Source organism: Pezoporus wallicus, unplaced genomic scaffold (genome assembly GCF_028554395.1).
Source record: "Pezoporus wallicus isolate ANWC-B61680 ecotype Strahan unplaced genomic scaffold, APGP_CSIRO_Pwel_v1 contig_8839, whole genome shotgun sequence".
NCBI classification, from domain to species: Eukaryota; Metazoa; Chordata; class Aves; order Psittaciformes; family Psittacidae; genus Pezoporus; species Pezoporus wallicus.
The window spans coordinates 385,977-411,018 of NW_026641258.1; the positions used below are offsets into that span (position 1 = coordinate 385,977).

At 42.3% G+C, this 25,042-nt stretch overlaps 1 protein-coding gene and 1 long non-coding RNA gene across 3 annotated transcripts in view; one reads left to right on the forward strand and one right to left on the reverse strand.

Moving 5' to 3' along the window:
• Positions 1 to 8,812: 8,812 nt before the first annotated feature.
• Positions 8,813 to 11,804, reverse strand: LOC130606433 (uncharacterized). Its single transcript, XR_008973972.1, has 3 exons — positions 11,666 to 11,804; positions 9,269 to 9,461; positions 8,813 to 9,235 (listed from the first exon to the last, which is right to left on the reverse strand). It is a non-coding gene; the product is annotated as an uncharacterized LOC130606433 (long non-coding RNA).
• The window catches only part of EP300 (E1A binding protein p300), a 62,023-nt gene continuing 48,670 nt past the window's right edge, over positions 11,690 to 25,042 (forward strand). Inside the window, exons 1-2 of one of the 2 annotated variants that reach the window (XM_057422750.1) lie at positions 11,690 to 11,848; positions 12,161 to 13,044. In XM_057422750.1, the coding sequence (XP_057278733.1) occupies positions 12,951 to 13,044 (94 nt within the window). In that variant the 5' untranslated portion in view covers positions 11,690 to 11,848; positions 12,161 to 12,950. Of the gene's footprint in view, positions 11,849 to 12,160; positions 13,045 to 25,042 lie in introns of those variants that run through there. The other variant, XM_057422751.1, reaches the window with a different exon arrangement.

Sequence of the window (25,042 nt, forward strand, 5' to 3'; positions counted from 1 at the left end):
GGATTTGGGGATCTTGAAAAGGAACCTTCAGAAACGTGACCTTAGGACAGCCACCAAGTCATGACAGACACATCAGGGCACCCCAAGATTAAGCAAAGGCAAAGGAGTTCCTCTCAACAGAAAAAGGAAAACAAGAAGAGCCAAGGGAATCACAGACCAGTCAGCTTAATGTTTACAAATTATAACTTCATATTTAACAAATAATCAGTTTATTTGTAAACATCCAACAGATGACAACAAGATGAGAAGCAGCCACCTTGGATTTGTCAAGAGCAAGCCATACAAAACCAACCTTCTTTCCTCCTAAAGCACACTAACAGCAGGCTCTGGGGTGAAAGGAAAAGGTCCAGAGGTGCTCAGCTCAGCTCCAGCACAGTCTCACACGACTGTGTGCCTAAACCAGACAGAGAAACTCACTGAGCAAAACTAGTAAAAGACTAGTTCTAGTCTAGACTAGGTGTAGAAGACCCTGTGCTATTCCGGTCTTCATCAGTACTTCATTTTCAAAATTACAGCCTGTACCAAGTGTGCGTGAGCCAGGATCCAGCCCAGTCCTGTACACGGCTTTCATATAAATCATCTGTCTGAAAGAAGAAAGATCAGGTTTGTTAAACCTGCAGATGACCCAAAGCTGTGTCGGGCTCCAAGTAACACAGATACTCTCCTAAAAATAATATAAAAGACACTTTATACAATAAAATAAGACATTGAAATTTTGGGTACGCTTACTAATAGCATCTTGAAGAGACTGAATATACATATAGATGAGATCAGTCAAAATCCTTAGCTACATATCACCCTAAATCAGGAAATTGCTTCCTACCAGAGCACTGTGCAGAGCTCACCTCCTGATTTGTGCTGTCTCTGCAAAAGGGGAACCAGAGCATCTTTTATTTTACATTTTCATTTCTCATTTTTAAGGCCCCCATTTCACCTCAGGCACACTATAATTCACATGGGTGAGAAAGAAATGTGAAAAGCCTTTGCTGTGTTACCGGCAGGCCTTGAGTCTTCATGAACTGGGAATTCAAATACATTCTGACCCTTGCTTGGACTGCAGATTGTGGAATGAAAATAGGCCCAAATTACAGTTGATCCTGAGGAAACTTTACTGGTCAAATACTGATTAATATAACAGTGTTTTGTAGGTCTTAGGTTATCAGCCATAAAAGTAAGTAAAAAATTTACCCCAAGTTAGGTCCCAAATTCTTTTCCATTAAAAATGTTCACAGTATTCTAACAACTGCTGGCAACACTGGAGGAGGAACTCGTATGAGGAATATTTGCTCAGAAGACTGAGCAGGATACCAGGTATTTTTCTGAAAGCTGATTTCTGCTGACAGCATGTTATACTCCCTTCACTTCTGCTGCAAGACCAGCATCTGCCTTACTGGCGAGGCTTCCACCCATACACGTCTGTATTTTATATTACCAATGAAGATTTGATCAGGTAAAATTAAAGGTCACTTGCTGATGGGGCTTTCCACCCCAATTTGTGAGGCACCTGGATGACAGATATCATCTGAAACACCAGGGTTCACAACTGGTCTGCCAGCCCTACAGTTTGAACCCATGGCTGATCTAAGTAGAAGATACACCTATACAAATGATAATGATGTGGGAACCTGGTTCTTTTGTATCATCTGTTCCCCAAAATTAGAACATCTCTCTGCTTCGCATTGGATAATCCATGCAGAGGAAGATGAACAGGCCTCAAGTGAAGGCTCTCATCAGGCTGGGCAGGCTGCAGCCTGCTCCAGGACCATGTCAGACTCCAGGCTGTGCAATTGGAGGAAGCCTTCAGTGCTGTCCTCTGCATAACAAAGAAATGCATATGTGAATTAAAACCCTCAAGGAAAGATGCAGATGAAATGGCATTGTCCATTTTTACCTTTGTTTTAACGAACTGATTCCCTCACTTTCTGTTTTTCTGATTTGCTGGTGGTATGAATGCGTGATCAGGTCTGTTGGTGTGAAAAATACCCTCAGAGGACTGCTAAAATGAAGTTGTAAGTGAATTAGGGTGGCAGTCTTTGGAGCTGAAAACAAGATTATTCATAAGTAGCTGGGCTTACCTTAACCACCCCTTCTGCTTTAGTAGTGGAGGAAAACTGGGCCATTTGTGAAACAAGGAATACACAGACAATAAATCTTTTTAAGCTTTTATTAGAAAAGCTTAAAGTTTAGGAAAGATGTGTTGAAGGAAAGTTACCGTGGAGATACCTATCGTGTTACTTCCCCAAACAGAGCTAAAACAAGATTACTGCGCAAGCTGGGTCATATAGCTCGGCAAAAAAACCCAAAGATGACTGGAGATCCCCCTTTGAAGTGGGGGAGATATCTCCTTAGAAGGGAGGATATATATCCTTATATCCTTCAAAGATTTGTGTTCACCAAAGGAGTCACTGCATCTGCTGGAAAGCTTGCTGGGGTTTTAGCCTGAAAATACCCTGACTTTTCCTTGAAATCTCCCTAGACAAGATTAAATCTAAGTAATTCCTTCAGTGGCAACTTCACAAATCACTTTGATAGACCTCTATATAATCTGATGACTGATCATGTGAATCTATTGATTTATTGATTTGATCTTAATCATTATCTCAGTGTGATCCCTCCATTGATCTGTTTTTAATTAGCTTAGTAAAAATAATGAATTAGTCTGACAATATTCTTGCTCAGGTGTGCCTTCATCTGCTCATCCTTTTCAATCTCCTCTGCAGTGAATATGCAAGGTAGATTTACCCTATCAAATAGTCACTGAGGGCAGCGGCAAATTTGGGCAGGGCACATGTAGGCAGCTCAGCTCTGCAGCTCTCCAGCCAACACCTCACACACCCTGTGAATAAACTCATGTCCAGGCATGTTTGGTCTCCAGCATCTCCCAAAGACATCCTGTTGCACTGCTGAACAAGAGGCATGGAGGGCTTCATCTCAGAAGAAGTCAAACTTTTCCAGGACATTCTTCTGCATGCTGTACCATCAGAGAGGAGAGAACAGGACATCCTGGGCCCCGCACTGAATTATTTATCCTTCCTTATCTTACACTGGTGAGCACACAGGGTTCTAACTCCTTAAAGTTCTTAGGGGAAGAACTGCGCCAAAGTAAATGGAAGAAGAAGGTGAGATTTTAATAACATACAATTGGGATTATAAGCATCCCATTCTGTTCTTTACTTTTTGCATTATCATAGTTATTGGATACCAGGAGAGATCACACCCTTCTCTGGAGTAAGTACCACACAAAGAGCAAGTCTTGATGGACTTTTATGTGAGATGGATGGGTGGTGGAAGGAAAGGAGCATCTGAAATCCCACAGGAAGGTTCTCCATTGGGTGTTTGCACCCAGAGAGCTAGAAATTTTGAGCAGAAGGAATGAGGCTTCATGCTTGGCACAGGATGGCAGTGAACAGAGAGAGAATGAACTGGGCTCATGCTCATAGAGTAACTATCAGAGCACACACTCCTGCTGCTCTCAGTGTCCAGGTGACCCTTCTTTTGGGGTTGATGATCTCAAATTCAGATCAACTGCATATCATGACAGAATCAGCAGCAAAAACCTCACATATTACAGAGGCCATCACAACGTGCTCAAGTAAGGGATGTGGCTTTCCTGATCACTCAGTCAGCTAATCTTGTTCTTTATGGATATTGCTATATGTTAGCCTTGCTGGGAGGTCAGGAGACACCACCTAAACTGGCTTAAAAAATCATAAAAAAGCATTTTTTATTTCTTTTTACTTGAGTAGCTGCTAGAGGCCTGGTTTGAAGCCAATTTAAATCAATGGCAGGATTTAATTGGGCTTTGTTTCCAGGCTTGGCAGCAGCCTCTTTTAAAATCATTCCTCTGCTTATAATCAAGACTTGTTCCTGTCAGATTTTGATCACTTCTGCCTAGGTTAGGCACCGGGACGGGTGGGTGACAGTCACTGCTGCAGTCGCACGCTGCTCGGTGCGCTCCTGGCACTCGAAGCCAGGCTGCTTCACTGTTTCCACTGCGACTGCAAAGGCAGGAGAGGAGCTGGGAACGAATGGAGCGATGCAGAGTCGGGGAGGGAGGGGTTTGGTGGCTGGGCTGTAGTTAGTCACCGCCGACTTCCATTTCCAGATCATGAGGAAGGACTCAAGCCATTTTAGGCATTTTCTTGGACTTCTTCCTCAGCTTTTAATTGAAATACCCAGGAGGGATGGAGGAATCCAAGGGCCCATTTTGCACCAATATGGGATACTCCTACACAAGCACAGATGCACTCGCCCTTCATAGTGTAGCGTCAGACCACTGTTATTAGCCCTTGGCTTGGCTCCTTCACATGGGAACAGGAGATCTTCCACACATCTCACCTGGAGTCTTGATGTACTCCTCTGTGAACAGAGAGACACTCATCTCAGTGCAAATAATTTTTAAAGATTCTTCTTTCAGGGGCTGAATGTGTCAGGATGGATTGAATATTTTAAACAAAATACATTTAATTTCTATACCCTGAGGTATATAAATATACATATGTATTTATACATATTTATCTGTCACATATATGTGTCACATATATGAAGACACGTGAGCCAGCAAACTGCAAAATCACAAGAGGCCTCGGGCACCTCTGTTTCTTTTCAGTAGGAATTCAGATGCCTACATCTAGCAAAGCAAATAAGAAAAAAAACACCTGCATAGCTGCCAAGACAACCGGCACATCCAGCCACAGACTTTTCACTATGCTACTCACTCTGGTGGTTTAAGGTTTGCATGTCCCCTTGCCCACCAGCGCCATCCTTTTTGCCAGAGCAGCTGTCTGGTACATCACCACCAAGAGGCGTGCCAGGAGCATGTCCAGGCAGAATTCCTTCTGTTCATTGTTGTGGGGTCCATGTTAAAACCCTTTTTTCTCTTGCTGAGACAACTGCTTTTCCTTTGTCCAGAGGAACACAGTACCCTGGTTGCCCAGGAAAGCTTCTCCTGGGGTTTGGTGCTTGGCCCTGCAGCACCACACAGAATGACCATGGCCAAACCTCTTCCTGCAGGGCCCAAACAACACCTGCACAAAACATTTACTTATCACACAAACAATGTGAAAGAACCAAACTTTCTGTCATTTTGTGATGTCAACTGTGCCTCTCACACTTTGTGAAGCCGGTTTGTAAATAGCAACCAATTTGCAGTCACATAAATACTGACAAATAAGGAGTAATGTCAGCCTTGAAGTGGTTACTTTTCTGATCACTAGAAAAGCTCTCTATGTTCCTCCAAAAGTTACTTAAATGTTTCTCTAGCTCTAATAAAAGACAAACAAGTCCTTGATGCCAAAATACAGTGCCAACCACAACTTTGACTTCTCACTGGGGTCTGATGGTGTATGAAAGTTTTTTAATGGCCAGTCCAGACATGCCAAAAGTTTTAAGCTTTAATCCCAGACGGTTGCATCCTTATTGCAGTGTGTGCGCTGGACCAGGCAGCCAGCCCTCCCCTGGCATTCCATTGACAGGCTGTGTCCACCTCTATGCATTTAATCTAGAATGTGCTGTGGCATCCCTCTCCCATGCCTGTCCTGAGATCAAAGGGAAGGCATTTGAGATGGCAAAAGAGGTTGGAGTAGTATCGCAAAATATCACAAATGGGCTCATAAATCAGCTCATACACCAGCCCTGCTCTGCAGAAATTATCATGCCAGGGCTTCAGACAGTGTGGGAGCACCAGGAGGAAAAGTACAGAGGGCCCATTACAGATTCTGCCTTCTTGCTGCTCTCTTGATGGCTTTTAATAGTGTAACACTAGCAGGGGCTGATGCTCCCTTCTCCAAGGCTCACAGGTCTCGTGCATGGGGCAATCAGAGGATGCAAACAGAAAGTCCAGGGCTGCCTGATGTTGGTGTCCCTTGCTAGAAAAGACCAAGAGAAAAAAAACCTCACAGGCATTGAAACATGAGAGTTCATGAAAAAATTTCTGGGAAGAGAAGTGTTAAGCCCATATAAATTAGGAAGGTAAGGAACCGAGGATTAACCCTATTGTTTTACGCAGAGTTGTCACGTTAGAATGGATTGGCTTTTAGTGTTTGTGGTTAATTATTGACTTTTATCTGGGTATAGAAGGAAAACAGTTGTGGAGGGATTGCCTTTTCTGGCATGCCAAAAAGCCAAGAAAGTACAAGATCTTCTTAGAGAAAAGGGGGGGGGGGGGGAAGAAAAGAAAAGAAACAAGACAACTAGACCTATATTTCTTGTGGAAAAAATTTCTTCCATGGCAACTGTAAAACCAGCTCAGATTGTGTTGATTAACTAAATGTATTATCCTGTGAACAACAGGGTCCCATTAGCTCTCTCAGGCCAATACCCTCTGTTCTGAAAACCTCTTGATTCAGTAAATGTCTCTGCTGCAGAGTAAATTCCTGCCTGACCCTATCAACAAATCCCTTTATTATCTTGAAGCATGAAAACTAATAAATCAGACAAAAATGTTATTTTTTTCCCTTTTTGCATTTTGATTGCAGACATCAAAGTCACATTGCAGTTCAGCATAATGTTTTGGCAAATGAAAAAGAATTTATTAAGGAATACCATGTAAAAAACAAACAGCAAAGGAAGGGAAGGTACAACAGAAATAAGTGTATTCTGTTCTTTATAAGCACATGTGTTGACAATGGATTTGTATCCGTGGGACAATTCAGGAAACAAATGAGAAGATAAGTTTTGGGTTTAAGCTCACCAGATTTCAAAGCACATTGTTTATACCTTCTGCAGTGCAGTAAAGCTTATCAAGAACTTTCCCATTGGATACCAGAGTCAAAAGAAGTAGGAGGAATGTGAATAGCATGCTTCCTCTGGGTCGTTACAGTATCTCTAATTCTTTCAGCACAGATTTCTCATGTTAGCTTGAGCTCCATCTCACAATGACCATTTCTAGCAGATCATTGTAAATATAGTGCTGACCTGACCAAGTTGTTCAGAAATTTGCCATCATTTCACTCTCTACAAGCTCAAAACATGTGGCAAATTCAAGGGCTCTTACTTAAAAATATACTTTCATTCTAGAACCTCTTGCTTGCATCCCTGTAATACTCTGGGATAAATCAAGTGCTGATGTAAATGCATTAATTGCAGTGTAATTTCATTTAGAAGATACAAGAGTACAACATTTTCATTTAACAATTCAAATGTGCTTTCTGTAAGGGGGAAATCACCTCCCTGTTACAGAGGGGAGAGCTGATTCTAGGAAGTGAAAGGCAGCAATTTGGCTAGTCATTGGTAAAGCTGGGAGAGCACGCAAGCCTCTCGCTCTATTCCACGTTTGTACTTCCAACATCAACCGGAATATGAAAACATTGTATGAAGATACATGCATCTCAGAGCACGAGATCTGGCTCTAGCTCACCAGACTGAAAGCTGTGGTATTCCTCAGCAGAGTGTACCTCTACCCCTCTCTTATAACGAGAGGTCAATTTTTGTCTTTCTCTGTTTCTTTCTTGCAAGGGGAGACTGGATGGCATGTTTGCTAAGACTATAATGTTGCATTTGCTAATGAAATAAAGTGGTCTTTTTTTGAGAACTTCTTTTAAGCAAAACCATGTGTTCCAGGGAGGAAACATTCTTCTGGTAAACAGCTGAGCCCTTAACATTTAGCAACATAACTCTGTGTTTGCAGCTATTGAACACTGTGTGACTGAGGAAGCCTGTGTTTCTGGGAAGAAGGACTGAAAGCATTTTGCTTGCTGTCAGAAAGCCAGCCCTTTCTTTTATGTATACGCTACATGCAAGAACCAGCTATTGGCTGGTTACTTCTTATGGTTTTAATAAAATTTGTCTCATATCAAGACGCTGCTGGGTTTTAATGTTGACGCCGCACTGAGCAATGTTCTCTGCTCCAGCACAGCTGGCTCTTGCTTTCCAAAAATATAGCTGCGCTCTGGCATCACTTGCAAAAATTGCAGCCTTAAATCATTTCCTCACCCCTCTGACCTGTGCAAGGAAGGACCCTCCACATGCAGATCTCCCATCTGGTTTGGAGAAGGGGGTCGTTCCTCCTTCGCTCCCCAGGAGTGGTTCTGTGAGAGCGGAGAGCTGCAGTGGCGGAAGGTAACTGGGGAACAGGAGAAATTACCTGCCAGACACAAGCAGCAGCCCTGGGAAGCTGAGGAAAAAAGATAATACAGCTGAAAACTGCAGGCAGAAGCAGGACCAGAAGATGGGAGTGCCCCATCCCCGGCTCCTGCTCCCCACATCTGAGTCCCCCTCTTTCGGAGACGCTTGCACAGCCACAGGGCTTCAGGGCAAATCCTGCTGAAGGAGAGCAGAGAAGCTTCACTTAGTATAAGTGATTTCCAGAGAGGCACTGGTTGAGTGACTTTGAGATCACACACTGTTTCTCCATCCAGCAGCTGGAATTGAAAGACCACAGCCCTTGCTCCCTCCAAGCTGATGGAAATGATTCTTTTTCTGCCTGGTCATTTCACTGAAGCTTGGATGCTGAGCTCTGGGTGTCACATTGATCCCTGCAGTACAAGAGGATTGTATCTTGCTCCCTGTAGCACTCAAAGCAGCTGGGCATGCTTACCAATTTCAGTAAGTACCAGCTAAGGCCAAAGGAGATCCCATGATAGAAATTCAAGGCCCTGCCTTCCTCTTCTTGCTTCTTTCCTGAGCAGGTTCTCATTTTAATCAGACTTATGGTACTTCCATCCAGTTATCTCAAAGTACATAATGACTGCTGTAATTACTAGCAATAATGAGCTAATCAGTTCTTCTAGGTACTATTTTTAAGGGATAAATACTGCTATTCTTGCTGTAAGAAGTGAGAAACTGAGGCAAGGAAGAGCAGTTGTTGGGTAAATAGCTTTGGTTTACTTTTAATAGTGTAATCTTTCCTGGGTTTTATTTGTATAGCTTTCCATATTTGCTTCATAGTATGTTCTGCATTCTATTATTGCTTTCCAGTAATTGAGTCTGTTATTGTTTTGGCAGATAGCATTTAAAAACAGTTGGCTGTGTGTATGTACTAAGGTTCACTTAAGAAAACAGCAGCGTTTTTAGAAAAATTAACAGATGCTGAAGAGGTTTTCTTTTTTGTTGTTTACATATATATACATGATTTATCCTATTTTTTTTTCCTGGGTTTTCCTTCTTTTGTCTTCCTTCTCTTGTTTAGATGACCTTCATTTTTAGGAAAAAATATGAGTAGAATTCTTTTCTATTTATTTTCTGTATACTCTAGCTTGCATTTAAGTCTCTAATATGGAAGGATAACTGAATATGGCTTTCTAATATGTAAAGAACCAAGATATTCTACCAGTTATGATGCTTGTAAGGCAGAGGCACGGTCTTACTAATATATTAGTTAATTGCTTATATCTGTAATTTGTATTCAGAAGACATATGTTGATTTGGCAGCATTAGCAAAGAGTATGTTTCCCACTGCTAAGATATGCTTTCCTGAACTTGTTTGAAGGGTAGATAGACAAGTACTCAGAGCAGAGGGGAAGCTCTGAGGACATTATTTGTTTGTCAGAATTTTCTGGAACTTAACAAAACTAACTGATACATATGACACTCTATGGAGTAGCAAGTAACTAACCAGTTATTTATCTCTCAGACTGCTCCAGCAAGCACACATGTGCTTAGTTTTACTATGGTGAGTAGTACAGTGTGATTTCAGTGGAACTATGTGCTATATAAAACTAAGCACACATGTAACTATTGGTAGGATTAAGTCTCTAGATAGGAACCAGTGTCACGAAACTCTTATTTGAAACATCTGCTTTGCTCTAAACTTGTTGTTTAGTAAGGGCCTGACATTTAGGTGTTTATGTGCACCTTGGTGACTTTATAAAGCTGGCACTAATTCCTTATTGAACGGTGGATTAAGGGCCTCTAGAAAGTCTGAAAACCTTATATAGACTTAGTTCAGTCAACTTTTAATTCTAAGGAGACTTAAAAATAAAGTTAGTCTCAGCTGTGTTTAAAAAAGTGCTTCACAAGCAAGGGAAAGTCAATCTGACAAAATAAATAAATTGAGGTAATATAAGACTTATATAACTGGAATATTTGGTGGGATTTAAGTAGCAATAAGAGGCAAAAATCCTGTGAGAACCGTAACATTGTTTCTAAGGTGACACTGTTGGTTTTAATGCTGCAAGCCCTGATAGCCTTAATTCTGAAACTTTCTGCTCTCCAGACTATTTTCCTACTGCTTGTTTGTTCTTTCAAGGCTCCCTCCTCCTCTCTTCTAAAAAATACAGATTTGCACACTACCTATGGCTCCATGAGTTCTCCAGCAGGCTAATGCATGTACAATCTTTAAGCACTTTTGCAGCTGTTTGACTGTAACCCTATTTGTATTTTCCCTTTTGTGCTGGGGGACACAAGAATCTTGCTTGAAATAAAGCCCGAACAAGGGAAGCTGAAGGGCGGGAGTATGTGAAGGAGCTGGTGGATAGCTGTTACAGGGCTGTTAACCTCTGCTCGTGCCTTCTCTCAATGTGCATTTATCCTGCTGTTTAGGCTAGATTCTTCCCAAATACCTGCTTTGGTTCTTACACATAGGATTGTGTAGAGCTCAGCCCTGAGGGTGGGCAAATATCCTGCTTTTTCCATTAGACGCATACACAGGCCTGCATCTCCCTTCCATTCCTATTTTGTGATGGTGTATGGACTGATAAGAACCCAAACACACCAAAGGGAAAAGCCGGGATGAGGTATTTCCTCACTGACCAGTCCTTAAAGATTTGAGGAAAACTCTTGGTGGGTCAGTAATGGTCGCTAAGCTCTGAAAAGGCTTAAAGGCTGTGAAGGCTTTTTGAAGGACCATGCAAATATTACCTGTCCCTACCTGCAGCCTAAGGGTCAGCCTACGCCCAGCTTCAGGTGCACGGGCCCGGTTTCAGGACATTGCTATACCACATAATACCTCCTGCCTTCTTCCCCAGGAGGGTATGGCATTAAGTGTGGGGTTTGTGGGTTTATGGCATAAACTGGGGGTGGTGGTGGTGTGGCTTTCATTTATCTTTTATAACGCAGATGGAAACCCGCGGCAGCTCTCCCATCCCGAGTGAAGCAGTACGCAGGGTGCCTCTGGGTTTCGTGCATTCGCCGCCCGCCGGCAGCTGCGGGTCCGTATGGCCGCCGCCTGGTTGCCGGAGGATGGGGATGCTGCTCCTCACCCCCTCTTCACCCAGGCCGAGGAGAGGGGGGTTGGGAGGGGTGGGGTGTGAAGGGGGGGCGAGCCAGGGGGAGGGCAGCGCAGAGAGACCCAGGGGCCCGGACAGGGGACGGGGAGAGAAGCGAGGAGCCGAGACGCCCGCCCCCCCCCACCCACCCTGCCCGTCCCCGCTCTCTTCTCTCTTTTTTGCTTTCCTCTCTTCTCCTTTTCCCCGACTTCTTTCTCTTCCCCCGCTCCCGCTTCTGTCCGCTCCGCCACACACGTCACAGCAGCGGCCGCAGCCGGGCCGCCGCCGAGCGCCAGGCAGGGGCAGTAGGGAGCCTGCGCTCGGCCCCCGCGCTGCCTGCGCTGTCCCGCCCCCCCCCCCCCCCCCCCCCCCCCTCGCCGTGCAGCGCCGGGGACCCCCCTCCCAGCCATTTAACTCACCCCGGGGCCAGTCCCCCGCCCTCCCGCGGCGTGGTTTTTATTCTATTTTATTATTTGAATTTTACCCTTTTTCCCCCGTTCTCGGAGGGGTCGCTGACCAACCTCTTCGCTTCCTTCCCCACCCTCGCAAAGGCGAAGAGGGAGTCCCCGCCGCACCCGGGTTTTTTCTCCCTGGCTTTCCGCGCCCTGCATAGCCCGTGGTCCGCGGGAGCGGAGACCGGGCAGCCCCCTCTCTGCCCGGCGCCAGCGCTCCCAACCGTACTCGGCAGTCCGGGAACGGGGAAGGTAGGCTGAGGGGGGGGGGGAGGGGCCGGCTTCTTCCTCCTCCTCCTTCTGCCGCTGCTGTGGGATCGGCCCCTCTGCCTGCACCGAAGGGGGGGGGGGGGCAGCCTGCTACTGAGAGCGAGAGAAAGAGGAAGGGGAAAGAAGAGAAGAAGGGGTGGGGGGGGCAGAGAGGGTGTTGAAACCCGCCCCCCACCTTCCCATCCCGCGATCGGTGCTGCCTCCATCAGGACAACAACCCCTCCTCCTTCCCCGCACAACAAGATGTGAAGCGGAGACTCCTGGGACTTATCCTCACCCTCCTCATCTTTACAGCTCCCCTTTCTGCAGCCATTAGCGACGGGCGAGGAAGAAGCGAGTGGAGCTGGGGACCCCGCGCACGCCTTGCGCCTGTCCCTGCCGCCACCCCCCCAGCCCTGTCGCTGGCGGTGGGTTTTTTTTTGCAGGGTGGTGTTGGAGGGGGAAGGAGCTGCTGCTAGAGGACGGTGATCTTTTTTTCTTTTTTCCTCCTCCTCTCCCCTCCTTCGCCCGCCTCCTTGTGGCGATGAGGAGGAGGAGGACGGCGCCGAGGAGGAAGAGGCTGATGGCGGCGGTGAGGAGGCAGCAGGAGGAGGAGACCCCCCGAAGGATGAAGAAGATGATGGTGGCGGTGGCGAGGAAGCACCAGCAACACAACAGCCGGGATTAATTTTACAGAAGAAAAAAAATACAACAAAAACCAAACAACAAAACCAAAACCCCAACAGCGTTTTTATTATTTTTTTTTCTTTTTCTTTTTTTTTTGGTGGGAGCTTTACCTGCTTTTCCCATCTTCGCTCAGCCCTTTCGCCTGGGGGAAGAGGACTCTGCCTCCCCCCCACCCCGCACCAGCTCCCACCTTCTCCCCGCTTCTCCGCTGCCGCCCTCCCGGAGTCCGAGGGGCAGAAAAAGGGGAACTTGGCCCCCTCCTCCGCCAGATCCTCCTTTCTCGCTTTCGGCGTTATTGTTGTTCTTCAGCTGCCTCGGGGCCTGAGAAGAAGGAGAAGGTTTTGGGGTTCACTCCTCCCCCACCCCTCCGCACCTCCCGTCTCTCTGCTCTGAGTGATTGTCTAAAAAAGAATTAAAAATGGCCGAGAATGTGGTGGAGCCGGGCCCGCCTTCAGCCAAGCGGCCTAAACTCTCCTCACCGGCGCTCTCCGTGTCCGCCAGCGACGGCACAGGTCAGTCTCGGGGGCCCTGCTCTCCCCACCTTTCGGTGCTGCAATTACTGCCCTTTTCTCCCCTCTTCTGACTAAATCTCCTCTCTCTCGCCGCTCTTCATTCTTGCCTGCCTTCGTCCTCTACGTCTGTCTGTTTCTCTCGGTTTTGCTCCATTTGAACGTATTGGCGTTTAATGGCATCGGGAGAGTGCTCGGAGGTTTCTGCCCTTCTATTTTTTCGGAAGTGATTGAAAGCAAAGCTGCTCAGTTTATTGTGCTTTTGATCAACTGCAGATAAGATGTAACAGTTTGTCATTTTCGTGTCTTTCACAGTAGTAGTTATTTACTGAGCTCCTTGCAAACCGTGTATCTTTAATGCCAGTTACAGAAAGTGCTGAGGATGATGCTTTTGTACACTTTATTGCTGAATTACATATATACATTTGTACACATGTATGTGTCTTTCTTATTTTGTGTATACAAGGGATTTTTTTTTACAGCTCGTTTAGAAATGAGATCTACTTCTCTGCTATTTTCCATTTTTAATTCTTACCTGCAGTCTTCTTACTTGCTTCACCTTTTACAGTCCTCCTTACTTTTCCTTGCCGAAGGATATCTAAAAACTGCTTTCCTGATTCTAAGACACCATCGACTTTAAGAAAAAAACAGCTGAAACCAAAATCCATATCCCAAGCTTGGGGTGTAAGGTTTGCTGAGGCTCTTATCAGGCTCTTATCATCTTAGAGTTAATGTTATTTCATCTTATTTGCATTAAGAATCAATATGGAGTGTAGCGCATCTCGCATTTCTTTGCTGTGAGGCCAAAATGTCTGAAATTCCCCTGTAGACTTAAGAGCTGCGAAGATACTCTGCAGTCCTGCAAAGGTCCTCGATGATGCTGTGCAGGCAAGCTAGATGTTGGGAATCTTAGGTGTCCCAATCCCTAGCCAATATAAACTGGTTGTACTGGGAGAGGGAGGGAGTAACAAAGGGCTGTTCAGCTTTTTAATGCTTTTTGAGAAGCAGATGAGTATTTGGTGTCATTTTGCAGTGAGACTACGTGGTTACCTGTCCCACAGGAGTTTCTTTGAACTCACTTTAGATCTTCTTATCCTGTGGCACATGGAGGAGGCTTCCTCCTGCCAGAGTCTGAGTCGTGGTATTTCTGAAGCCACCAGTGGTCTTGCCCATGCTGTTAACAGCTGGCAAGAAAAAGAAAGACTTGTTTCTTGTTTTGTTCGTTTGTTTTTAATGTTTCTCATTTGGCAGTGAACAGAAGGCTTTAGTAGCTGTTTTTGGTTGAGCAGTGTATGTGATTCTTCTCGGAATCATCAGGCAAATTTTGATTATTGCCTTCTCTGGTCTTCGTGAGTGATGTATTAGTTTTGAAAAAGTTTATGTGTAACTTTTAATGCATATTAGGTACAGGCAATATTATGCTGTAGCTGGAGAACGTGACTATTCCTCATATCAGCAGGTCTCTGAAGAGTGTTGGAGGTGCTGGTCTTTAGAGCTAGTTATTGGGGGTTTTGTTCTAGACTTGGAAACCAGTACTTAATTTAATAGTAACCGGTTTTAATTTGTCTTTATAGGGGTTAGCTTGCTCTGTTTAGAGAGGTGAGCTAAAAATACATGCTGTGAGAGAAGTCCTGATTTAAAGATGTATTTTAATTCAGATGAACTCACATATCTAAGTTAGGACATTTGTGATCAGATAATGTTTGGATAATCTGTGTCAGTTTAACAGGTGCAGATTTCTGCAGAGTACTTAGTTTATTTTAATAATTAGTTTACTGGACAGCTTAATGAACTTTTTGCAGTCATGCTGAAGCATCATGGGTTGTTGGACAGCTTCAGTAGTGCACAAATGGAGTAATTTGCCTGAAAGTGATGGAGATAGTCATCACCATAGCTATGCAGAGGTTTATAGTGGTGCAAAGACTTAGATATATGCTACATAAAAACTATTAAAGGAGTCTTACTCTTCTGAGTTGGATTCTTTTTTGTTGTTGTTGATACCTGGATTTGTGACAGTTCCACTTTTTGTGTTTTTCTAACATGATATCATACTTGTTCTCTATTTGGATGAAATCAAACCTCTTAACCAGTGTGCGTTATTTGAGGGTGTTTTTTTCGTTTGCTGCTTGATAGACTGTGTTTTTTTGTCCCACTTTTGCTCTTGTGAGAAACTTCTTCAAGTTTACATTTTTAACCTATCTCCTCCTTAAGTTTGCTTTGAAATAGTGCAGGCAGCTTTCATTAAGTAATTTCCACTTACAGAATCTGTTGTATTGTCCCGACTCCTTAGTTAATTATAGAAAATAAATAACACGGTGCTTATGTACTTACTCAAGTACTGTTTTTCAAACTGTTACTCGCAGCATTGTCTGAAAGGGGGAAGAAGAAAGGTAACAAACTTGCACTGTTGATGAAACTTTTCACAGCACATACACAGTGGCATTCTCAGTGTTTCTTTTGCGGTTAACTTTTTGACTTACTTCTTAATCTGAAATACTGTTTTAGCTTGCCAGATACCTAGAAACAATGACTGACTGTAGTTACTAATGCCCAAACTTGAAAATGTTGTCTATTTATATTGAAAACTAAGGTGAATCTAACTCACATGTGTTTTCACAGTGGACCTGGATGATACCGCGCTTGGAATGTACTAAACTCGTTAAAGCTGCATTTCCCACTGTCGTTGCAGTGCTGCATCTCCTTCTGTCTTGAAAGCCTTACATGATTTGTGTGTTCCCTGCTCAGAATTTGCTTTGCCATAGAACATGCTGTGTTAATGTAGGTTTCAGTTGCTTTATTGGTGCTAATTCCTTCTTGAGGACATGAGAATAACATAGACTTACATGGAAACTGAAGTGTTTGTAGCACATTTTCTAACAAACATTTTGAAGTAATTTAGGAAGTCTTGGTGTTGTCAGTGTTGTGTAGTATATTAGTATTTTTGAATGGTCTCATTTTCCTCTTTAATGCTGTGTACTTCTAGAATAGCTTCCTGAACAGGACTCTGTGTGTGGGTTCCCTTAAACTACCAGAGGTTTTTCTACAACTTTCTCTTTTTTCCTGTTTAAATACTTGTTGCATTTGTGTGATAATAAGAATGATAATTTTATATAGCTCTTATCCAGAGGCTTACTTTTCTGAGGACCAATACATCTCTACTTCGGGATCTGTACCTTTTGTTGGTGCAGTACCGGTAGTATGGGACGGGAGTTTGTTACAGTGGGTGCGCAGTTCCTCTGTGCTAGCATGGTTACATTGACAGAAGTACTTTGCCACTATGGCTCAGTTTCTTGCCTTTCCTCTACTGCTAGGAACACTGTTTCGATATGTTGCAACTACTCTTTAACAAGACTTCCTTAAACATTGTATTAGCACACTGCTGTATGGTACTCTGTCCCTTCCCCCCATAACAGAGTAATTTGAGTGCATCCTGAAGAGTTACCTTGTTGAGTAGATGGGTAGAAGTCTTTTGTAAAGGAACATTTTTGAATGGATGCCTTAAACCAGTGATTTTTTTTTTTATTTGACCTTTTTATTTGTGAACCCCTCAATTTTTCTTACAGTAATGCAAGTGGGCTGAAATTGCCACATACAGATTTCTGTGTGGCTTAATCATGTTTTAAAGCCCCCTTCCACTTTTTAGAAATAACCTGATTTCTGTGAACTAGGAAAGCTTTTAGCACTCTTGGTTCAGAACTGCTGTGTTTTGTGAGGGAATAAAAATGGAGTATACTCTCTGCTGCAGTGTGGTTGTATGGTATCGTATCTTTGGGCTGCTAGATCTGAAAACAGGATTTTAAGTGCTTAGTGTTTCTGGCTTGCTGTAACATTGTAAGTCAGTTTTCTACAATTAATTGGCATGTGTTTTGCATCAGGGATCAGTGTATGTATTTTTGTGATACGTGACTTATTCAGTTCGCTATATCCAAAAGGAGATTTTTTTTTCTGAGTAACAGCACATCTTCAATCTCCCTTTCAGATTTCAGTCTTCCCTTTTATGAAGTTTCTATGTTCCTTTTTTCCTCAGGAACTGCTTCTGACCTTCAAAACTTTACTCTGTCTTACATCAAGGGTCTAAGACTTGTGACAAAACTTCTCACGAATTTAACTGATACTTTTCTTTCATTTGTTCCACATGTATCTGAATGTTGCTTTGCTCAAAATGAATCATATTAACCATGTCTCACTGCCTTTTCCAGAGGCATGTGCATGGTTTTTAAGTCTGTTTTCAGGCAGCTGTGTTTTTTCCCTAGTGTTTGTATATACCATTTTAAAAAATAAGTACTTTTCACAAATCTGTTTTCTGGCTAAGGTTTAAGACCAAGTCATTAGCTACATTTAACTTAGTCATCAGTTACGTAGTTTTATCCTGTTGTTGAGCACCACATTTTTTTTCTTTTTTTTTTCCAACTGTTAATTGTTGTGAGATAAGAGATGCCTTGAAATATGGTTTGATAGGTGGCAAACACTGTAAATTGTCTACTGCAGTAATAGGCATCTTTGCTTTGTAGCTAAGTAGGTTCTTGAAGTAACTGCATTAGGAATAAATTTAAGAGAAATTTAAGTCTGCAAGACTTTCTTTAGAGAGAAAGCTGATGGTTCATGTGGTGCTTAGCAACTTTTTAAAGAAAATCTTGCAGACTTTTGAACACTAGATTTCTGAACTGCTGCATCTGCTGTTTTTTCCACCTTCACCAGGTGGATTTTGTGTGTGTCTGACACAGGTATGTACTTTTTCTGAGCAGTGTTAGAAAGATACCTATTTAAAGAAATCTACTATGATGTGAGGACTGTGCATATTGTGATCTAAAACTGAATCTTGAGCACTTACCGAAAAAAAGACCTCGAGACCAAAAAGCCAGTTTGCAGTTGCTGTTTAAAAATACAGAGTCACAAGTTTGATATTGCAGGGAAAATCTTTGTTACTGAACTTGGGAATTTAAATCCTAGGTTAAAGAAAAAAAAAACCCAAACAAGTAATTTTTGCATCTTGTCAGTCCCTGTCCTAGAGCAGGCTTTGGTTTTAATCTAGAGGGTCCCCAGTTCAGGTTACTGGTCAGTTGGGTGTTTGCAGAAAGCCAGAGTTTGTCTGGGAAGGCTCTAGTGGACTCCTGGGTTTAGCGTATGTTTTTAGGGCATTTGGGTTTCAGAAGGTACTAGGAACAAACACTGAACTTCTACTGTAGGAATTCTGGTTTCTTGAACCTTTAAAACTTGGAGAAAACGTTTTTACTATTAGATTTTAATTTTGTATGATTTAGCATGCATTTCTTGCATCATCTCTGTAGACGGCTTGATTATATCCAGTGTCTCACCTCAGTGTCTTGCTTAGATGCTTTAGCAGTGGTTGTTCCAACTGCGTAATGATACTATAACCTTTCTCATCACCTGAATTAGTGCCCCCTCTGAGAGGGATTGGGCAAAATTCATTTAAATTTATTATTTGATAAATGGGGTGATTTTGCTGGGTAGATTTAACTGACAGATAAACAATGCACCTGTCTCCAAGGATTTGGCTTTTCTGTCTTTACTTAAACTGTAGCAGCAGGCTGAAGTAAAGTACATCTGTCTCTGCATATGGTTGTATGCGCTGATAAAAAACTTCCATGGGGTTACATTGAATTTGTAGAATTTCAAGTAGAACTTGAACTAGAGCAGTTCATAGAACTCTTCCTGGGCAGTAAGTATCTGTCAACATGACTTTGTTTACTTCCTAAATAGCAACAATTTTCCTTAAAATGGATTGTCATACAAACATATTTAAAGCATTCTTAAAAATGTGACCTGCTATATTCTTCAAGCACACATTTCTTCCAAAACTTTAAGAAAATTAGAAAATGGAATGTTGAATTCTGAACTCAAATCATAGTAATTTGTGGTTTAGTTGGTGATGTCAGGTGGGTTTGCAGGAACAGCAAGGAGATGAAATTGTGGTATAAACCAAGATGTTCATTTAAAAAGTGCAAGTTAGGTACAGCGCAAGTTACTTTCTCAAAAACAGCACGTTATTTTCTCTTATTGATGGTTGTGAGATGGGGCAGAGGAAGATTTTGCTTTTTTCTGCTTGATGGTGTGGGACACCTCTGTGCTGTACCTTTTAGTGCATCTCCATACCAGATGCAAGTACAGTTTTGAACTGTATCTGTGTGTAGAATCATGATTTACTGTTTTTTGTGTTGTAGAACTCCCAAATACAAGTGAGTAGAAAATCTCTCTTGGAACATACTCTTACTGTGTTAATGAACTAGAATAATCCAATTCTCAGGTTTTATTTTCCTTTTTCAGAACTGGAATTAAAAAAAAAAATGTTGGCAAAATGCTGGTGTCTGGCTTAGTCTGCTGAAGCTAAACTGCCTTTTATGTATCATTTCAGAGTCATCATTAACTTGACAATGAAGTGAACTTTACTCTTTTCTTGAAACTGATTTGTAATCACTTCTAAAATGAAACTGATTCTGTGCATTTGTGCACATAGGGGTGTTCCCTTCCTATCTGCCTGTATGCATTCTTTGCCCACCAGTACAGCAGGCCGCAGGACATCTCTCTGTCCCTGTGCACAGTGGTCCACAATTTGTCAGACTCCAAACTGAAATGCCATTCCTACTATATAACAATATCACAGACGATCATTAGGTAACTTAAGGTGATCTTATGGGGGTTTCAGTGGCATACACAGGGTAGTCTTGGGAATAGGAGTACTAATTTAGAGACTTTGCAAAAAAGTTAAAGGTAGCTCAATGAAATCTGTGCAAATAGCAACGTCTTCACAAGGAAATTGTTAACTGTGTGACTTGAGCGTTTTGGAATTAGTGACAAAATTTCACCTTATTTGCGTCTTCAGTGATGGCAAGACTCATTCATACCTTTGCATTGTTAAGTAATAGGGTGAATAGGCAGGGACACAGTGACCCTCAAATTCCTCTTTAAGTAACGTCAAAAACATCAAACATACCCCGTCTTGATTCTTGAACCCAGTCTTTTCCATATGATTACACTACTATTGTTTCCCTAGACCAGCTACAGTTCTGTGTTCCAGAATCACAACCATTGAATTTTTGCTATGGTTTTTCAGTGATAAACACCTACTATTGTCTGTAAGTCTAAATATTGGGTTTTGAAGAACTTTGAATGTGATCATGAAAGCAGTTTGTTATAAATATGATTTTTCTTCTGAAGTGGCAAAAATTCATCAGCCAGAGTCTACTAAAATTGGTATTTCTGTTGGTAGTGCTTTGGGATGAGTCTGACTTGAACTTGCAGATTATTGAGACTTAATGAAATGGAGATTTTTATTTTTTTTTTTCCTTAAGCAAGAGTTGATGACACCAGTGTTTGAGTAGGAATTAGGATAGCTAAAAAAAATGTAGCCTGTGAGGTCCTAATTTTAGGACTTCGGTATATGTTGAATGATAAGTTATTCTTTAGAATGATTCTTTTTGTTTGTACTTGTAAAATACTTATACCTGTTTTTCACAACCGATAGTGACATTTATTCTAGATGGTGAATTGGACTTTGACCAACAAACATTTGGTTGTTTTTAAAAACATCCCTGCCTGGAGCTGTGTGCTACTGTGATGTGCTGAGGCGTTTTGTGTCTTTGTGTTTCTTGTCTTCCATGGGTTTTGAGTATGTCCTTTATAGCTGTGTGTTCTACTTCTCGAATTCTTCAAATTACCAAATTTCTTGATGCAGTGAACAAATTCAGGTCTTGTCTGGGTTAGCAGGGAAGTAAGGAGGCAGTGCTTCCCCAGTTTCTTGCAGGGAACAGAATTAATACCAAAGTCTAATGCTCTAGACTGTTACCCAAATAGCAGAATACAGCATAAGAATTCTCAGTTGCTGTTGTGTAAGTGGTAGCGAAGACTTCTATATCACACTTCTACTTTGTGTTATATGTAGTTCTTGATGAGCTAGGATTTTGGAAGCAGTAGTTGTGATGATGAATCTAGACCTTTTTTAAGCTTATGTCGCTTTTTTGCCCCTTTGTTTTGCATCAAATTAGGAGACTAATGAAATTAACTCTACATTTTAAGTTAGGAAAGGTGGTTTGGCAGAATTTGCATTACCATTGGATAACAGTGGCTACAGATGATCTACATGAAAAGCCTTCTCCTGAATGGGCTTTATTGGTAAGAATAAACCTGATCTCCAAAATGCTCTATAGCAAAGTTCTTTCACACCTGCCTGGTAAGAACATTAAGAGTTTTTGCCTCAGACGTGGTTCCCTTCCCCAGTGAAACTGAACTTGTCTCAATTTTTTGCTGTTGCAGAGGCCTTGGGAATTGACGGCTTTCTTGATTAGAACTTGATTGCAAGTTTGCTTGATCTTTGCATCTGCATTTTCATGGGTACTAGAGAATTCTCTTGTGAGAATAGTTTCCTTATCTTGTTCTGCCTTTTTTGTGTGGTTTGAGTTTTCTGGGTGTGGGGGTGGTTTTTTTTGTGTTTTAAGAGCATTTCAGGCAGCACATTTTAGGGCCTGTAATGCTGGTGCTTGACTGCAAGCCCAAATGGCTCATTTCTGTGGAATATTGTTGTATCCTCTGGACTCTTTCTCTGTTACATCAAGGCCCTGGTCAATTCCTGGAGAACTTTTGTGTTGCTGTGCAGAGAAGAGACTGACCTCAGCAGCCTATTGTTATTCTTTGCCTGAAAGTGCAGCAAAGGTGTTATGTTTTCTGTGTAGTCCAACATCCTCTATGGCTCCTGTCAACCCTGTCACATGCACACTTTGTATTCAGTGTCCTGTATTAAGCCTTGTCCACTTGTTTCATTGCGAACCTAATGACTGTGGTATAATTTCATCCATTGATAGGTTTCTCGAGTCCAGAAACATTTGTGCAAAAAGGTGACTATTCAGCAGTTTCTAATTTGATACTTCTGTGTTCAGGCTATAATGTAATAAATGGGATGCAGGGACAGGAACTGTAAAGTCTCTTACCTTTCTCTGCAAGATCATCAATGAGGTAAGCACTAGAGTAAGTTGTTGTCTTGCATGTCTGGCGTGCAGGGTTCTTCAGGCATCATTGTTATATGTGACACTGTTGGTACAGGTGTACCAACTTTTCTCTGAGACTGACTGCTTCAGTGTCTTGAGTCTGAGGGTATAGTATATGAGAAAAGTGTTCTTGCTATTTTGTAGCACATGGGCAAGTTCTTCGAAAATTAATGTTGTTCACTGCAGCCTGTTTGCTAGAAACAGATAATTCATGTAGACAGAAACACCTACTTTATGCTGAAAGGTGAATAGAGGTCTGTTGTCTTAATCCAGAAGAGAGAACACGACTGAATCATGACTGTAAGCTAGAAAGCACGCAAAAGAAACTACCATGTGCTACTTGAACCCACATGTTAATTTCTTTGCTAAGTAGGTAGTATAGATATATTTTATTGATATAATGGCTCAATGTCCAGTTGGAAACCTGTAACGAGTGGTGTCCCTCAGGGGTCAGTGTTGGGACCAGTCTTGTTCAACATTTTTGTCAGCAATGTGGACAGTGGGATTGAGTGCGCCCTCAGCAAGTTTGCCGATGACACCAAGCTGTGTGGTTCGGTTGATACTTTGGAGGGCAGGAATGCCATCCAGAGGGACCTCGACACACTTGTGAGGTTGGCTGATGCCAACCTTATGAAGTTTAACCATGCCAAGTGCAAGGTCCTACACCTGGGTCGGAGCAAGCCCAGGCACAGCTACAGGTTGGGCAGAGAAGAGAGTCAGAGCAGCCCTGCAGAGAAGGACTTGGGGGTGTTGGTCGATGAGAAACTGAACGTGAGCAGGCTGCAGTGTGTGCTCACAGCCCAGAAAGCCAACCATATCCTGGGCTGCATCAAAAGGAGCATGACCAGCAGGTTGAAGGAGGTGATCCTGCTCCTCTACTCTGCTCTTGTGAGACCTCACTTGGAGTATTGTATACAGTTCTGGTGTCTTTAACATAAAAAGTTGGAGGAAGTTTTTTACTGTAAGGGTGATGAGGCACTGGAATGGGTTGTCCAAAAAAGCTGTGAATGCTCCATCCATGGTGGTTTTCAAGTCCAGGTTGGACAGAGCCTTGGGTGACATTGTTTAGTGTGAGGTGTCCCTGCCCATGGCAGGGAGGTTGGAACTGGATGATCTTAAGGTCCTTTCCAGCCCTAACTGTTCTATGACTATGATTTTCCTTGTGTTCTAAACAAGGAAATATTTACCTTGCCTTGCCTGCTTTGAGCACTGTTTCATCCCTGGTGCTGACAGGTGCGCTTGCAGTAACACTAGCTTGAAATAAATACTTTGACTCATTTGAAAATTAATCACTTGATAAGGCTTCCATGTCTTATTGACTTAGGATTTTGATTGCACACTCTGAATCTGTACTAGTTTAAAGTCCATTTTGGTGCCAGGTGGGTTTCCAGCTCAGGCTGGCAGGTTCCATGCATCTTGCAGATCAGACACTGTCAAAAGCAGGCTTCTTGGAAGTAGGGTCTGAACCTAAGGAAGCAATCCGTAGTATGCAACACAAACTAACACACTGATTTTTGAAGTTGCTTTCTCACAGTTTAGGGTGCAGTTCATACTACTTAATGCAATCTAACTGGACTGCCACTGAAAGAAATGGTCCTGCTCCATCTCCTGTCTTTTCTGATCCACTGCCTCACTACAGATCTAATGTAGCCTGGGCAAATCAAGCAAGTTTCTTAACTCTACAAAACCAGACCTAGTGATAGGGTTCCTAAGAGGAATTATTATATGCCTTTGGATGTTGACACTACCTTAAGACTTTCTGATTACCTGCTGAGATGTTGTTTTGTTAAGGTACTTTGCTTCTTTCCTTTGAATCTTAGTTGGCAGTAGCAATCTTTTTTATATCTTCTTGTTACTCATGGAAAGAAACACAGTAATAATACTGTAAGTAACATAATGTGGAATCACTCTGTGCCACTTTATGGAGATCAGGGTTTAATTCTACCACTTAATGTTTGCGTATTACTGGACAGCTCTGCACAGCTCTGCACAGCTCCTGGACCAGATGCCAGCAGTTCTATTGCAACCCAGTTTTCCTGTGTCTGATTTTACCTTAAGATCTCTAGGGGTCATGAATCAGGTAGGCAAACCTTTGCAGGACTGATCTGCCTCCTTCACCTTCTCATGAGCTTTATTTTGTTAGTAAGAAGTCTGTGTGTGTAACCTTAATGAAATGGAATACAAGGCAAGCAGTGGACTCTGTGTACTGAAGTCAGTTCCAATAACAGTTATCACCATTGTTTTAAGCTATACCTTTGTCTTCTGTGTATGTGCTCTTATTTTCATGTGGTATATGAGCTGTATGGCCCAGTCTTACCAGTTTCTTTGATTGGTCATAGGTAGGAATTTCTACCATAGGCTTTAGAATACCTATTATATGTAGAAAATAGTGAAATGAATTTCAGGTATTGCTAGAGATACACAAAGCCTTGTTGATCTTTGTAGTCTTCTGAGACTCTTCATGTTTCAGTCCTACGTCTGAAAACTTCTGCTTCCTGGCAGTTGACTAAAAATGTAACTTCCATAATTGACCAGACAACTGAGTATTTATCCAGTTTTGTTATCTACTGGTTGAAGACGACTTTGAAGTTTTGGGAAAGACTTATAAAAAGAGCAAACTCATACCAGAATGTAGCATTTTTGGTATTTAGGACTTAAAACTTAGGCTTGTAGCCAGTAGTATTCTTCTGTGATGAATCTTCTGTTGTGTAATCTTTAACTTGCTAGGATTTTTAATCCTAGTCTTAGAGAAAGAATGTTCTACATTATTTTGATGTAAATAATCTGATAGGGATTATCTGATAGGTGTTATCTTGAAATCATCTAAAGGGGTCTTTTGGAGAAAATATTTTATGGTTGTTTGAAAACAAATTAAATCTTCATGCTTGGATGTTTACCGATTGTTTTCTAGGTGGGTTTGTGAAAGGCTTAATAGACAGTGATATGATCTCAGGACAGGAGTAGTGATTTTTCTTTTAGCATTTGCCCTCTCATGGAGGCTG